At 40.2% G+C, this 18,074-nt stretch overlaps 1 protein-coding gene across 5 annotated transcripts in view; it reads left to right on the top strand.

Moving 5' to 3' along the window:
• LOC108709423 (cyclic AMP receptor-like protein A) overlaps positions 1-18,074 on the top strand; it is a 256,285-nt gene that overhangs the window by 86,278 nt on the left and 151,933 nt on the right. For all 5 annotated transcript variants that reach the window (XM_041583760.1, XM_041583759.1, XM_018249222.2 and 2 more), the window contains one exon: positions 14,901-14,988. In XM_041583760.1, the coding sequence (XP_041439694.1) occupies positions 14,901-14,988 (88 nt within the window). The remainder of the gene's footprint in view (positions 1-14,900; positions 14,989-18,074) is intronic.

Genomic DNA, 18,074 nt, shown 5'->3' with positions numbered 1-18,074 from the left:
ATGTGACTTGTGCCTGCAATTTAGGAGAGAAATGCTTTCTGGCAGGCTGTTGTTTTTTCCTTCTCAATGTAACTGAATGTGTCTCAGTGGGACATGGGTTTTTACTATTGAGTGCTGTTCTTAGATCTACCAGGGAGCTGTTATCTTGTGTTAGGGAGCTGCTATCTGGGTACCTTCACATTGTTCTTTTGTTTGGCTGCTGGGGGGGAAAAGGGAGGGGGTGATATCACTCCAACTTGCAGTACAGCAGTAAAGAGTGATTGAAGTTTATCAGAGCACAAGTCACATGACTTGGTGCAGCTGGGAAATTGACAATATGTCTAGCCCCATGTCATATTTCAAAATTGAATATAAAAAAATCTGTTTGCTCTTTTGAGAAATGGATTTCAGTGCAGAATTCTGCTGGAGCAGCACTATTAACTGATTCATTTTGGAAAAATTTTTTTTTCCCATGACAGTATCCCTTTAATAACCCATTTTAAACATTTATTATGTTGGCTTTGAAAAAGCCAACATCTTGATCTACTAGTTCAGCTCGTTCTTATCTTCTTCTTATTATGTTGGCTTTGAAAAAGCCAACATCTTGATCTACTAGTTCAGCTCGTTCTTATTATGTTGGCTTTGAAAAAGCCAACATCTTGATCTACTAGTTCAGCTCGTTCTTATTATGTTGGCTTTGAAGAAGCCAACATACTGTTCTACTAGTTCAGCTCGTTCTTCTTATTATGTTGGCTTTGAAAAAGCCAACATCTTGATCTACTAGTTCAGCTCGTTCTTCTTATTATGTTGGCTTTGAAAAAGCCAACATCTTGATCTACTAGTTCTTATTATTATTAGCGCCCCCCGGTTTTCTAAACGCTACTCCTCCTACAGTTTTAGGGGTACAAGCGCCAAACTTTCCACACCTATTCGCCTTATAGCAAAGTACGTTGCTTGTGCTTTAGTAAGCGATCCCACCCACTGCGCCCGTGCGGCGGACCACCGAAGATGCCTTTTTTCGTATTGACTTTGACAGGGAAAATTTTCAAATCGCTGCTGCTCGTACAGTTTTGAAGCAACACTCCCCAAACTCGGACCGCATATTGTTGGTGCCACCCCGAATAAAAATATGTATTTTTGGGGGGCACCCCAAAGTGGGCGGAGCTACCAACAGCCAATGAAATTTTAGCAATTTTCTAAACGCTACTCCTCCCAGAGTTTTAGGAGTACAATTATGAAACTTTGCACACTTGTTGGGCTCATACCCGAATAGGTTGCTTGTGCTCTGTTAAGCAATCCCACCCTCCGTGGCCCTGTGGCGGCCCCCAAAGACCCCATTTTTTCCCATAGACTTTCATTGGCAAATTTGAAACTTTTGCCACTCGTACAGCATTAAAGTTACACTCACCAAACTTGGGTCACTTAGTCATGGGGTCAACCTGAAAAGTTCTGTCACATTTTGGGGGCTCCAAAAAGTGGGCGGAGCAACAAACAGCCAATCAGATTTTCCCTATTGACTTCAATGAGAAAATGTCAAACACTGTCATTCCCACAGTGTTAAAGCCAGAGACCCCAAACTTGGCACCATGGGTCACTGGGGTTAGAATTTGGAAAAGTGGGCGGAGTCTACCACAGCCAATCAAATATTAGCCATTTGTTTCAATGGGAAAAGTTAAAACAGTCTCGCCGCTCTTAGATTGTTCATGGGAGGGTCCTCAAACTTGGCACAGTTGGTCACTGGAGGACCGGGATCAAAATCTGGAAAAGTGGGTGGAGCCAAAAACAACCAATCAGATTTCTTTGATGATTTCAATGGGAAAAAGTTAAAATTGCTGCCATTTGCACATTATTGCTGTCATGGACCTCGAATATCACAAATGTGGTCACTGGGTGTTTGCACTTCAAAGTTAGGAAAAGTGGGTGGAGCCACCAATAACCAATCAAATGTCATTCATTGATTTTCAAGAGAAAAACATAAAACTGCTGCCATTTTTACAGGTTAAATGTCATGATTCCGAAACCTTAAAGTGTTAGTCACTTGGTGACTCTGGTTCAGAATTAGGAAAAAAAGGGGGCGGGGCAACAACAGCCAATCGGACTTCAGCCATTGACCTTAATGAAAAATGCCAAATTGCTGCTATTATTATGGCGTCCATGCCAAGTGTCCCAAACTCAGCACAATTACTCACTGGGTGACTGTGGTCAAAATTTAGGAAAAGTGGGCGGAGCCAATAACAGCCAATCAGATTTTACCTATTGACTTCAATGTAAAAGTTTCAAATACTACCATTCTCACAGTTTTAAAGCCAGAGGCCCCAAACTTGGTACAGACCATGACTGGGTGACTGGGGTTAAAATTCGGAAAACTGGGTGGAGCTTAAAACAGCCTATCAAATGTTACCTATTGCTAATCAATGTCAATATATAAGTTGCTGCCATTCTTTCACAGTTAATGGCAGGGACATCAAACTTGGCACAGTCGGTCACAGGGGGACTGGGGTTCAAATTTTAAAAGTGGGTGGAGCCAAAAACAGCCAATCAGGTTTTTTGGATTGATTTTAATGGTACAATTTGATCTGCTTCAATTTTCACAGTTTTAAACCAGATTCTACCAACTTTGTGTACTCTCTATGCACCAGGGGCGACTGGCCCCAACACCTCTTGCGTTTCAAAGCCAACATCTTGTGGTTTCTTCAGAAACTACACCATCTAGTTCTTATTATTATGTTGGCTTTGAAAAAGCCAACATCTTGATCTACTAGTTCAGCTCGTTCTTCTTATTATGTTGGCTTTGAAAAAGCCAACATCTTGATCTACTAGTTCAGCTCGTTCTTATTCTTCTTCTTATTATGTTGGCTATGAAATAGCCAACATACTGTTCTTCGAGTTCAGCTCGTTCTTCTTCTTATTATTATGTTGGCTATGAAATAGCCAACATACTGTTCTTCGAGTTCAGCTCGTTCTTCTTCTTATTATTATGTTGGCTATGAAATAGCCAACATACTGTTCTTCGATTTCAGCTCGTTCTTCTTCTTCTTATTATTATTGGCGAACCCCATTTTCTAAACGCTACTCCTACAGTTTTAGGGGTGCAAGCGCCAAACTTTCCACACTTATTCCTCTTATAGCAAAGTACGTTGCTTGTGCTTTAATAAGCGATCCCACCCACCCCGCCCCTGTGGCGACCCCCCGACGACCCCTTTTTTCCCATTGACTTTGACAGGGAAAAATTTCAAATCGCCGCCACTCGTACAGTTTTGAAGATACAGTCCCCAAACTCGGACCACATATTGTTGATGTCACCCCGAATAAAAATAAGTATTTTGGGGGGGCACCCCAAAGTGGGCGGAGCTACCAACGCCCAATGAAAATTTAGCAATTTTCTATACGCTACTCCTCCCAGAGGTTTAGGAGTACAATTATGATACTTTGCACACTTGTTCGGCTCATACCCGAATAGGTTGCTTGTGCTTTGTTAAGCGATCCCACCCTCCGTGCCCCTGTGGCGACCCCCCGACGACCCCATTTTTCCCCATAGACTTTCATTGGAAAACTTGAAACTTTTGCCACTTGTACAGCTTTGAAGTTACACTCACCAAACTTGGGTCATTTAGTCATGAGGTGAAGCTGAAAAATTCTGTCCTATTTTGGGGACCCACCCCGCCCCTGTGGCGACCCCCCGACGACCCCTTTTTTCCCATAGAGATTGACAGGGAAAAATTTCAAATCGCTGCCACTTGTACAGTTTTGAAGATACAGTCCCCAAACTCGGACCACATATAGTTGATGTCACCCCGAATAAAAATAAGTATTTTGGGGGGGCACCCCAAAGTGGGCGGAGCTACCAACGCCCAATGAAAATTGAGCAATTTTCTAAACGCTACTCCTCCCAGAGTTTTAGGAGTACAATTATGAAACTTTGCACACTTGTTCGACTCATACTCGAATAGGTTGCTTGTGCTTTGTTAAGCGATCCCAACCTCCGTGCCCCTGTGGCAACCCCCCGACGACCCCTTTTTTCCCCATAGACTTTCATTGGAAAACTTGAAACTTTTGACACTTGTACAGCTTTGAAGTTACACTCACCAAACTTGGCTCATTTAGTCATGGGGTGAAACTGAAAAATTCTGTCCTATTTTGGGGACCCAAAAAAGTGGGCGGAGCCGCAAACAACCAATCAGATTTTCCCTATTGACTTCAATGAGAAAATGTAAACAGCTGTAATTCTCACAGTATTAAAGCTAGAGCTCTCCCAAACTTGGCACCGTGGGTCACTGGGTGACTCGGCTAAAATTTACCTAAAGTGGGCGGAGTCTACAACAGCCAATCAAATTTCAGCCATTCAAATAAATAGGAAAATGTTAAACTGCTGCCGCTCTTAGACGGTTAATGGCAGGGTCCTCAAACTTGGCACAGTTGGTCACTGGGGGACTGGGATTAAAATTAAGAAAAGTGGGTGGAGCCAAAACCAACCAATCAGATTTCTTTGATTTTAATGAGAACAATTAAGAAGGCTGCCATTCTCTCAGTATTGATGTCAGGGACCTTGAATATCACAAATGTGGTCGCTGGGGGTTTCCACTTCAAGTTTAGAAAAAGTGGGCGGAGCCACCAACAACCAATCGAATTTCATTCATTGATTTTCAATAGAAAAAAATAAAAATGCTGCCATTTTTACACAATAAATGACAGCATTCCCAAACTTTGGAATGTTAGTCACTGAGTGACTGTGGTTCACAATTAGGAAAAAAAAGGGGCGGGGCAACAACAGCCAATCAGATTTCAGCCATTGACCTTAATTAAAAAAGATAAACTGCTGCTATTATCACGGTTTAAATGCTAGGTGTACCAAACTTGGCTCAATTACTCACTGGGTGACTGCGGTCAAAATTTAGGAAAAGTGGGTGGAGCCAAAAACGGCCAATCAGTTTTCACCTATTGACTTCAATGTAAAATTTTTGATTACTGCCGTTCTCACAGTTTTAAAACCAGAGGTCCCAAACTTAGCACTGACCATGACTAGGTAACTGGGGTTAAAATTCAGAAAACTGGGCGGAGCTTAAGACAGCCAATCAGATTTCTTTGATTGATTTTAATGGGAACAATTAAGAAGGCTGCCATTCTCACAGTATTGATGTCAGGGACCTTGAATATCACAAATGTGGCCGCTGGGGGTTTCCACTTCAAGTTTAGAAAAAGTGGGCGGAGCCACCAACAACCAATCGAATTTCATTCATTGATTTTCACTAGAAAAAAATAAAAATGCTGCCATTTTTACACATTAAATCACAGCATTCACAAACTTTGAAATGTTAGTCACTGAGTGACTGTGGTTCATAATTAGGAAAAAAAGGGGCGGGGCAACAACAACCAATCAGATTTCAGCCATTGACCTTAAAGAAAAATGATAAACTGCTGCTATTATCACAGTTTAAATGCTAGGTGTACCAAACTTGACTCAATTACTCACTGGGTGACTGCGGTCAAAATTTAGGAAAAGTGGGTGGAGCCAAAAACAGCCAATCAGTTTTCACCTCTTGACTTTAATGTAAAATTTTGTATTACCGCCGTTCTCACAGTTTTAAAACCGGAGGCCCCAAACTTGGCACTGACCATGACTAGGTAACTGGGGTTAAAATTCAGAAAACTGGGCGGAGCTTAAAACAGCCAATCACATTTTACCAAATGCTATTCAATGGGAATATTTAAATTCCTGTCAATCTTACACTGTTAATGTAAGAGTGCTCAAACTTGGTCCATTTGGTGAAGGGGTGACTGGGATGCAAATTTTTAAAAGTGGGCGGAGCCAAAAATAGCCAGTTTGTTTGAATGGATTTCAATGGTAAAATTGGATTGGCTTTAAATTTCACCGTTTTAATCCGGATTCTACCGACTTTGTGTACTCTCTAGGCACCGGGGGCGACTGGGCAAGACACCTATAGCGTTTCATAGCCAACATCCCGTGGTTTCTTCAGAAACGACACCCTCTAGTTCTTATTATTATTATTAGCGCCCCCCGGTTTTCTAAACGCTACTCCTCCTACAGTTTTAGGGGTACAAGCGCCAAACTTTCCACACCTATTCGCCTTATAGCAAAGTATGTTGCTTGTGCTTTATTAAGCGATCCCACCCACTGCGCCCGTGCGGCGGACCACCGAAGACGCCGTTTTTCGTATTGACTTTGACAGGGAAAATTTTCAAATCGCTGCCGCTCATACAGTTTTGAAGCGACACTCCCCAAACTCGGACCGCATATTGTTGGTGTCACCCCGAATAAAAATATGTATTTTGGGGGGGCACCCCAAAGTGGGCGGAGCTACCAATAGCCAATGAAATTTTAGCAATTTTCTAAACGCTACTCCTCCCAGAGTTTTAGGAGTACAATTATAAATCTTTGCACACTTGTTGGGCTCATACCCGAATAGGTTGCTTGTGCTCTGTTAAGCAATCCCACCCTCCGTGGCCCTGTGGCGGCCCCCCAAAGACCCCATTTTTTCCCATAGACTTTCATTGGAAAATTTGAAACTTTTGCCACTCGTACAGCATTAAAGTTACACTCACCAAACTTGGGTCACTTAGTCATGTGGTCAACCTGAAAAGTTCTGTCACATTTTGGGGACTCCAAAAAGTGGGCGGAGCAACAACAGCCAATCAGATTTTCCCTATTGACTTCAATGAGAAAATGTCAAACACTGTCCCCACAGTGTTAAAGCCAGAGACCCAAAACTTGGCACCATGGGTCACTGGGGTTAAAATTTTGAAAAGTGGGCGGAGTCTACCACAGCCAATCAAATATTAGCCATTTGTTTCAATGGGAAAAGTTAAAACTGTCGCCGCTCTTAGATTGTTCATGGGAGGGTCCTCAAACTTGGCACAGTTGGTCCCTGGAGGACCGGGATCAAAATTTGGAAAAGTGGGTGGAGCCAAAAACAACCAATCAGATTTCTTTGATGATTTCAATGGGAAAAATTAAAATTGCTGCCATTTGCACGTTATTGATGTCATGGACCTCGAATATCACAAATGTGCTCACTGGGTGTTTGCACTTCAAAGTTAGGAAAAGTGGGTGGAGCCACCAACAACCAATCAAATGTCATTCATTGATTTTCAAGAGAAAAACATAAAACTGCTGCCATTTTTACAGGTTAAATGTCATGATTCCGAAACCTTAAAGTGTTAGTCACTTGGTGACTCTGGTTCAGAATTAGGAAAAAAAGGGGGCGGGGCAACAACAGCCAATCGGACTTCAGCCATTGACCTTAATGAAAAACGCCAAATTGCTGCTATTATTATGGCGTCCATGCCAAGTGTCCCAAACTCAGCACAATTACTCACTGGGTGACTGTGGTCAAAATTTAGGAAAAGTTTCTTCAGAAACGACACCATCTAGTTATCAATAAGATCAAACTAGTAGACCTATTAGGGTTCGCCTAAATGAGCATAAAAGTAACATACAAAACTATGCTTTAGAGAAAGAAGAAAAAATGAAACAGGAAGAAAAAAATGAACGGTTCTCAGAATTATCTGTTGCAAAGCATTTTTTTCATAATAAACATACAGTTTCTCAGGTAAGATGGACTGTATTGGAACAGGTTAATCCACTGAGAGTAATGTGCGGAAACAGTTGCTAAGAAAAGAGGCAGCATGGATAAAAAGATTAGATTCTCTTGTGCCTAAAGGATTTGAGAGTTTTAGTTCACGATGCTTTTTGTAATGTATTTATTGATAATAAATGTTTTTAATGGTTTATTAACTATTATTATATTGCAGGCAATGCATTTTTATGCATCACTATGGATTGGGACTTTCATGCTATATGGGTATATAGAATTTATGTAAAAGTAGGGAGGGGTGTGTGTATGGATGCTGGGTTTTCATTTGGAGGGGTTGAACTTGATGGACTTGGTCTTTTTTCAACCCAATTTAACTATGTAACTATGCTGATTAATGATGGACATGTTTGAAACTTTGTATATTTTTTCATTATCTATGGTCGTGCCCAGATTTTGGGAGTATGTTACCTGCTTTATTAAGAAGTCTATTAAGTCAGATATTGTATTAAATCCACATTTTGCTTTATTGGGTCTCAAGGACGCCTTTTTGGAGGCAAATAATATTTCATTAACAAATTTTTCAACTGAAATATTTGATTATTGCTGGTTAGTCCTGGCAGCTTCCCCGAAATCTATTTTCTTATGTTGGATTAAAGATGATTCTCCACAGTTGAAAGATGTACTTTTATATTTATACAAATTATGTATCCAAGAGGTCATTAGATATAGAGTGGATGAATTATCTCAGAGGAATAGGATTAATCGTAGATGGTCTTTTTATATTTCAACTCTTGATGACGCTAAAAGAAAATTCATTCACAAACTTATGGGGAAAGATGACTGAACACTAGTTATATTATTTAAATGCTAAGCCCTTTTACAAAATGCATTGTCTATCTTATTTAAATCTTCTTCAATTTTATTTTGTAATGCTTGAGCTATATGGAAAGTACAGGTCTATTTATATATTTATATTTGTATTTAAATCTGTATTTTTTTTTAAATTTTCTTGTTCTAATGTGTATGGTTTATATTGTACAAATTCTGTTTGAGTTACAGATACATGATTCTGCATAGCCATACGCTTGTGATTATCAAAAAGATATGTAAATTATTCATATTTTATTGCAAACTCAATAAAAAGAATTTGAAAAGAAAAGAAACTTTGTATAAATTGTTGGTGAAGGGTAACTGAAAGAATAGCCAATCACATGGGGTTGAATGGTATTTAATGCTATGTGTTCGCTAAGTGTGCAATGCACCTGAGGAAGGGGTTGTCCTGAAAGCTTGTGCCATATCTCTGCTGCAATAAAATGCTTTGAAGGCAGAACCCAGCTTTCCCCCCCCTTTTTTCAAGAGATTACTGTGTTGGGCTTGAAGCAGCCTGTGATTGAATGAACCCTATAAATATCAAGTAAGTGGTGTGCCGAAGACAAATTGTTTTTGGATCGTACATAGAGGCCATGTTGGTTGAGTGCATTACTTATTGTTTTCTTTGAAACAACTATATATAACGACAATATAAATTCAGGCCCAGTATTGGGGATGGCACTCTTATCTGGGGCATGGCACGAGTGCTAACATTTCTTAAGTGCTAATATTTCACAAGTGCTTAGAAATGGCAGTTAAACTAGGCAATTAGACAAGGTATTGACAAGGCAAAAGGAACAGGACTATCTTCTATCAACTTTGAACCAGCTAAGATAAGAAGAACACAGATTTGTTTGTATCTGCCAATTTGTAACTTCTTACTCCAAACATGCTTTATCCTGCATTTCTCCTCCTTTCACTCTCATACTTCATAAAACAGTTTTCATTACCTCCCCCATCAAATCCCAGTTCTATACAAATCTCAGCCTCTCTACTCTCCTCTCCTCCCCTCTCCACACATGAAGTTATAAGTCAATAAAGTACCCCCTCTTGTAAAATATAAAGATATTATAAGTTACCGAGGAGTTTCATGACCATATAAAAACACAAGGCCGAAGGACATGGAACTCTGAGTTAACGTCTAATATCCTCATATTTTACAACTGGGGGTACTTTATTTATTAAATTTCAGTGAGTCGTGTGACAGAAATGACATCAGAACTCACCGTTTATAACTGTTGACATCAGAACTCATCGTTTATAAGGATATAAAAGATATTCATGTCTTTTGTGTATTATAAAGTACTCTCTTTAGCTTTTCCACAAAACTCCTCTTTTTCATCCAAACTAAGGGGCAAATTCACTAAGATGCGAAGTTGCGCCAGGCGCAACTTCGGCACACTTCGCCAGGCGTAGTTTCGCCAGGGCTCCGCAAATTCACTAAAATCCGAAGTTGCGCACAGGGGTAGCGTAAGGTTGCGAAGTTGCGCTAGCGTTGATTCGCTATATAAAGCGAAGTTGCGCTAGCGAAGGCTAATTTGCATACGGCGCGAAATTCAAATTTCAATGGAGGAACACGTATCTGCACTACAAATGCCTAGAAAACCTTCAAATGTGCAAATAAAAATTTTATTTTGCCCTACACATGTGCCCACTGTCTAGGTAAGTTGCCATGAGTCAGGAAATGTAGGGGGGAGGAAGGGGAGCCCCAAAAATTTTTCGATCTTTTTAAGCCTATCAGCCATCATGTAGAAAACACGCCATCGTTTTTTGGGACTTAGAAACATTTTTGACTTTTTTTGAAACAATCCCTATCTACTCTATTGCACTTCGCCAGGTCTGAGGTGGCGAAGGAAGTCTAGCGTAAAAGGTAGCGTTCACTACACTGCGCAAGTTAGTGAATTTGCGTAGTTTCGTCGCTATCGAAGATTCGCCTGGCGTAAGGTTGCGAAGTAACACTAGCGAAACTACGCCAGCGTTCGTTAGTGAATTTGCGCAGTAGCGAAAATGTCAAACGCTAGCGAATTAACGCTAGCGTTCGGCGCTTCGCGCCTTAGTGAATTTGCCCCTAAGAACTTACAAATCCCGCTCTCACTTAGGGGCACATTTACTAAGGGTCGAATATCGAGGGTTAATTAACCCTCGATATTCGACCAGGAACTAAAATCGTTCGACTTCGAATATCGAAGTCGAACGATTTAGCGCTAATACTTCGATCGAACGATTAAATCCTTCGAATCGAATGATTCGAAGAATTTTAATTCATCGATCGAACGAATATCCTTCGATCCAAAAAACATAGGCAAGCCTATGGGGACCTTCCCCATAGGCTAACATTGAGTTCGGTAGCTTTTAGCTGCCGAACTAGGGGGTCGAAGTTTTTCTTAAAGAGACAGTACTTCGATTATCGAACGATCGAATAGTCGAACGATTTTTAGTTCGAATCGTTCGATTCGTAGTCGAAGGTCGAACTAGCCCATTCGATGGTCGAAGTAGCCAAAAAAACACTTCGAAATTCGAAGTTTTTTTTATTCGAATCCTTCGAGCTTTGTAAATGTGCCCCTTAGTCTATCTTTCCTTTCTATTGCTGGCAGCTGGGGACATTTCCCCAAACCCCGGCCCTTATCCCATCCCAGTTATATCACGGCCAAGAGCTCCTTCTCTTCGTTGCATATTCCAACAGTACAGAACTCTTACTCCTATACTCAAAAACCCAGTTAATCTTTCCTGTGCTTTCTGGAATGCCAGATCTGTTTGCAACAAACTCACCGCTATACAAGACCATTTCATTGCAAATTCCTTTAACCTACTCGTACTTACTGAAACTTGGCTTTCTCCTGCCTCACCTGCTGCCCTGTCCTATGGGGGCCTACACCTTACTCATACTCCCAGGCCTGGTAACAGACCTGGAGGTGGGGTAGGTTTGCTTCTCTCTCCCCGCTGTACTTTTAAAGTTCTTCCACCTGTTCCCTCCCTATCATTCTCCTCATTTGAGGCTCACTGCATTAAGCTCATTTCTCCTGTTTCACTCTGCATTGCTGTCATATATATCGACCACCAGGACCAACTGCACAATTTCTGGACAACTTTGCTGCCTGGCTTCCTTATTTTCTTTCATCTAACATCCCATCCATCATATTAGGTGACTTTAATATACCCGTTAACAACATTAACAACTCTTCTGTATCTAAACTTCTTTCACTAACGTCCTCCCTAGGGTTATCTTTGTGCTCAGACTCCCCCTCTCACTCCAGTGGTAATGCTCTGGATCTCATATTTACCAGACTCTGTTTAACCACCAATTTTACTAACTCACCATTTCTCCTCTCTGATCACAATATGCTCACATTTCAACTCTCACCAACTCCCTTCTCACCCCCTGCTATTCCCCAAACACTTACTTACCGTGACTTGCAAGCTGTAGACGTGTCACATCTATCTTCTTCCTTTGACTCACTTCACTCTAATATCTCAGCCATCTCTTTTCCTAATGTGGCTAACTCTGTCTACTATAGTACTCTCGCCACTGCCCTTAATGAGATTGCTCCTATAAAAACTAAATGTGCTAGACCCAAACCACTTCAGCCTTGGCATACTGCTCATACAAAAGCGCTCCAAAGACAGTCACGTGCACTTGAGCTTCGCTGGCGCAAATCCCGCTCAGAGTCAGACTTTTGGAGCTACAAATCTGCCCCTACCCTATAACACCAGCCTCTTCCAAGCCAAACAAACATACTTTACTTCACTCATTAATTCCCTTTCTAAAAAAAAACAGCTTAACTTTTCTCCACCTTTAACACTCTCCTTTCCCCTTCTCCACCCCCTCCATGCACATCTGTCTCTGCTCAAGATATTGCTGAGCACTTCAAAAACAAAATTGACACTATCAGAAGGGACTTCTACTCAACCCCCCTAGACTTACACCACCCTCCCCAGTCTCTCCTGTGCTCCTTCACCCCTGTCACTGATGAGGAAGTCTCAAAGCTATTGGCCTCTTCTCACCTTACCATCTGCACGCTTGATCCAATTCCCTCAAAACTTCTCTCTCAAAATCTAATCAAAGCCTCAACTCACCTATTTAATCTTTCACTCTCAACTGGACTGTTTCCTTCTCAACTAAAACATGCTCTTGTCACCCCCATTCTGAAAAAACCCTCTCTTGATCCCTCCAATCTTGACAACCTCCGACCTCTCTCTCTGCTACCTTTCATGTCTAAACTACTTGAGCGCCTAGTCTACAACCGACTAACCTCATTCGTCTCTGACAATAACCTCCTGGACCCCCTACAATCTGGTTTTAAGCCACAACACTCCACTGAAACTGCCCTGACTCGACTAACTAATGACCTTTTAACCACTAAAGCCAACAATCATTTCTCACTACTAATACTGCTTGATCTCTCAGCTGCATTTGACACTGTAGATCACCCTCTCCTCCTCCAGTCCCTCCATTTGCTTGGCATTCGTGACACAGCCTTGTCCTGGTTCTGTTCTTACATCACCAATCGTTCCTTCAGTGTCTCCTACAACTGAGTAGCATCTTCTCTCCTACCTCTTTCTGTTGGAGTTCCTCAAGGCTCTGTCCAGGGACCATTACTATTCTCCCTCTATACTTCCTCCCTCTGCAAATTAATCAACTTGTATGGTTTCCACTACCACCTCTATGCTGACGATACTCAGATCTATCTCTCATCTCCGGATCTCAACCCAGAACGCCTAACTCGCGTCTCTTCTCCTTACCTTAAATTAAACCTCTCTAAAACTGAAATGGTTCTCTTTCCTCCAACTAATACCAGTAACATCCCGGAAGTATCCATCATAGCTAACAATTCCACTATCACCCCCTCTCCCCAGGCCCGGTGCCTTGGGGTTATCCTAGATTCTGCCCTGTCATTCTTCCTCATATCCAGTCACTTATTAAATCATGTCACTTCCACCTGAGGGACATAACCAAAATACGATCAATTATCACCCAAGATGCTGCCAAAATTCTTATTCACTCTCTCGTCATATCACGTCTAGACTACTGTAACTCTCTTTTAATTGGCCTTCCCCTCCAGAGACTGTCACCTCTCCAGTCCATAATGAACACTGCTGCGAGGCTCATATACCTCAGCAACCGCTCCTCCTCTGCCTCGCCATTCTGTTAATCCCTGCACTGGCTTCCGTTACCTTTCAGAATCAAATTCAAATTAATGACACTGACTTTCAAAGCACTTCATAACTCTTCCCCACCCTACATCTCTGAACTCATCTCTATATACTCACCCACTCGCTTACTACGCTCCTCTACTGACCTACTACTCAACTCTTCTCTCATTACCTCTTCACATGCTCGCATTCAAGACTTTGCAAGGGCTGCACCCCTCCTCTGGAACTCTTTCCCACGGTCTGTCCGACTTTCTCCCAACCTTTCTGCTTTCAAGAAATCTCTGAAACGCACTTCTTTCGAGAAGCCTACCCTCACTCTGCATAACTACCAAACGCAACACCACATACAATACCACATTTCTCACCCACTTTATTCGATCTTGCCCACTCCCACACCTTGTGTATTACTCCCTTCCCTTTAGACTGTATGCCTATGCATAGGGCCTTCCTCACCTTTTTGTACCTGTATTGATTGTGATGTTTGTTACTCCATATATTCTATGTATGTAATTCATGTGATGTAGTTGTATAATCACTTAATAATTTACTTTACAGTGCTACGCAATATGTTGGCGCTATATAAATACATGTTAATAATAATAATAATAATAATAATACAAATAGTTCTGTGGGTAACTACAGCTAATGAAAATTCAACACATTGACTGCATTTTTTGTGAGGTAAAAACACAGAAATATATGTTTACCCCCCTAACCCATATATTTTTGGAAAGTACACATTTTACAGAACTCCTCTGACTCCTCTGTCAGAAATCTTTCGAGGAGCACCTGGTTATGGCCAGTTTAGGGTGAAATTGTTTTTTTTTTCACTTCCAGATTATGGTCCCCAGAGTGCTCACATACAGAATCTTAGAAATCCGTCTTTAACCAATGCCACCAGTATGTTTTGTAACAATAAGGTTGCAAAGGTCTTGAGAGAGCTCTTTGCTTTTACCCATCACAAGATGCTTCTTCTGTGATACCTTGGTAATGAGAAACCTCGTCAAAGGCCACAAATTAGGACTAAACCAGCTAATATTAATTAGCAATGATAGAGGGCAGACTTGCTTTCTAAATACTCGTTCAGCGGGTTTCTTCCCTTTCCATGCCTTTTTGCACCTTCTTTTCTTCATGTGTTGAATACCTGTTCCCTGTGTCATTCCACTTTATTACACATAACTTAATTTATGGACTAATTTTTTGTATGTGTGGAATACTTGGGTTGTTACAGACATCTGATATAAGTTTCAAGTCAATAGCCCATTAGAAATATATTTACTGAGAAATACATTTTCCCTGCTGTTTTTGGTTCACTAATACTAATTGCTAACTTCTTATTTTATATAGACTGGTGTGCCCTTGCATGGGTGTGCTGTATTACACTGAATCTCTACTTGATTGTAGTCAAAGAAATAAGAACTGATCGGCTTGAGTTGTAAGTATAATGCTACTTTTAATGCTTTACCTTATGTCAAATATGTTTCATGCACCACAAAATAGATGTATTTACACAATCTGCTTCCTGTTGTACTTAAATTAATAATAAATCCTTGGATATCTTAGATAAGTAAGCAAGTAAATGGCGCCTGTGAGCCCGGCTGTGCTCCCGTGAGCTCCGGTGCGCTGATTCTGCAAGGAGAGTTTAGTAAAGAATTAGGGACAATTTACTTGCTGGCAGCAGACAGAATGCTACCAGCATTACAAATACCCTAAATTACTCTGCATAATTCTGTTTATTTTCTCTATCTCTTCACTCCCCCCACAAATATTCCCTTATTAAGGCTCTAGCAAAGTTTTAGCTGGTTCTCCTAGTTTCTCTCACTGTGCCACCATTAACACTTTCCTTATATAACTCATTCTGTAGGGAATATGCAGTCACCTATGTGAATGCAATGCCCCACTCTTTCTATGCATAGTATTGACTGTCTTATAATTACTAAGGCTCTGGGATTTTCATATTTCTACTCATAACTTGTAATTACCTTTTAATTAGCAAATATTGCCTCTGTGCCATCCTACTATGAATTCTGGGGGTATTGTACATGGAATTGCCTCTGTGTCATCCTACTATAAATTCTGAGGGTAGTATACATGGAATTGCATCTGTGCCATCCTACTTTGAATTCTGTGTGTATTGTACATGGATTTGCCTCTGTGCCATCCTACTATGAATTTAATCATGTATCTACTGCCACCTTTGAAGTAGTGATAGCTTCATGGTTGCCAAGCTTTGGATGCGAGTAATGAATAATGATGATTTGCACAGTGGCTGAAGCAATTTTAGTGCAACTGCACAGGTTTTCTTATTTGCAAGCAAAAGGCTATGGTAAAACTTGGATGTAATCCTGTTAATGTTCTATTCAATAGTCAGAGTAATATATATCGCTTTTACCTGCACTTAGTTCCTCTTTAACCCTTTGGTTGTCTTATCTTTGCTTCCATTCTCCAGTTTACAGATGGTTTAAATACCTAAACTATAAATCCTTCAAACAGGCATTTATGACATGAGTGGAGAAAGAAGAACATGGGAAACATACATAAAATGTGAAAGCAGAAATGATGGATGGAGAAGTGCATTATTATCACCATCGTGTGGTGAGAGAAACATGAGTTTATCTGTGATATACTGTATCTGGAACACAGTAGTGTTCAGATACTACATGATATTAAAAAAAAAATGATTTACAAGACTTCCTCTGTAGTTACATCACTGGCACCAGTAAAGCCAAACCATTCTTTGTGATGAATAGAAGAGCTTAAGCCACTTGTACATGTGCAAGTGGCTTAAGGAGACAAAGTATTTCCCTGTTTTGTTCTTAACTATATCCTAATCTGGTTCTGGGTTCAATAAGAGGCAAAAGCTAAAGAAATATTTTATGACTAAGCAAGGTGCGTGTGCATGATTGACAAATATATTCTTGGCACTGGGTGTTTCCATCACTGAAAGTCCACAAATCAAGCAATGTCGGGAGAGCATGTAGGATGTAAAATAATGTAACAAGGATGTAAAAGTAAGATAAGATTTATTGACTCCAAGGCTGTGTTTGAATAATAGACATTGTTCACAGTGGATACCTCTAAAGGGAAAGATGATGGCAAAAATAAAATTAATTATTTTCGATAAGGTTGATTTTTAGGTAAATCTTTGACATTCAAGAGGATAACGATAACAGAAAAATATAGACGTAGATCTGGGGGTTTTTTTACAGTCATATGAAAAAGTTTGGGAACCCCTCTTAATTCTTTAGAGTTTTGTTTATCATTGTCTGAGCTTTCAACTTCCTTTTAATATATAACATGCCTTATGGAAACAGTAGTATTTCAGCAGTGACATAAAGTTTATTGGATTAACATAAAATATGTTATATGCATCGTAACAAAATTAGGCATAAATTTGGGCACCCCAACAGAGATATTACATCAATACTTACTTGAGCCTCCTTTTGCAAATGTAACAGCCTCTAGACGCATCCTATAGCCTTTGATGAGTGTCTGGATGGTGGTATCTTTGACCATTCATCCATACAAAATCTCTTCAGATCAGTTAAATTTGATGGCTGCCTAGCATGGACAGCCTGCTTCAAATCATTCCATAGATTTTTGATGATATTCAAGTCGGGGGACAATGAATTAGGAGCAGTAAAGTTACAACTGCCCAAATGGTGCAAATCTAACCATAGAGTATTGAGCGAGTACATTTTCATTCCAGTATTATGGAAGGAAAATGGGTCTTCCAAAACCATATATTAAATAAATTAATGTATATTGAACATGATTGGGTACTGGCCATTTCAGCTGAACACTGAAGCATTTTATTCACAAGGAATTATATCAAAAAGATACATTTCCAGTATCCAAGGGGAATTCAAGTTGACATATTCAGTTTTCCCCAGTAGAGAAGAGGTTAAGATGATAATCTTCACTAAGATTTAAGTGGTAATATGAGATGGCAGTGACATGCCTCTGTTTTAGGTTCATGTGAGTGGGTATGCTTCAGTAGCTGTTTTGTATAATGTATTGCTGTCTCTTCAAAGAGCTAGAGAACCTCTAATTCTTGCTCTAGCAATTAAACCTCTAAAGACATCATTGAAATTGTGCATCTACAGTGCCCAAAAGCTGCATAATGAATGGTGGCAAGAAATGTCACTCTTTATTGTCTCCTTTTATGCGCAAAGACCCTTCACTAGTGTCATTTATATGTCATGCACAATTGATGCTGCTAATAGAGAAAATCGCTTTAGGGAATACAACTTGTAACTATGTTAATTGCTATTATATATATATATATATCTATTCAGTGGGGAATGAAAGCCTTTATTCCCCATATATAGTAGAACCCCCATTTTACATTTTTCAAGGGACCAGACAAAAATGGGGTAAAATCCAGGAAAATGTAAAATCAGGTAAATGTATGCATAATATATGGGACCACAAAACAAAAATGCAAAATGAGGGAAAACTTAAAATGAGGGGTTCTACTGTATGTATATACAATTTACATATAGTAAATATAAAATGTTT

This window comes from Xenopus laevis, chromosome 2S, assembly GCF_017654675.1.
Source record: "Xenopus laevis strain J_2021 chromosome 2S, Xenopus_laevis_v10.1, whole genome shotgun sequence".
NCBI classification, from domain to species: Eukaryota; Metazoa; Chordata; class Amphibia; order Anura; family Pipidae; genus Xenopus; species Xenopus laevis.
The sequence above is the reverse complement of the archived record's forward strand: the minus strand, read 5'-3'. Positions and strand labels throughout refer to the sequence as shown.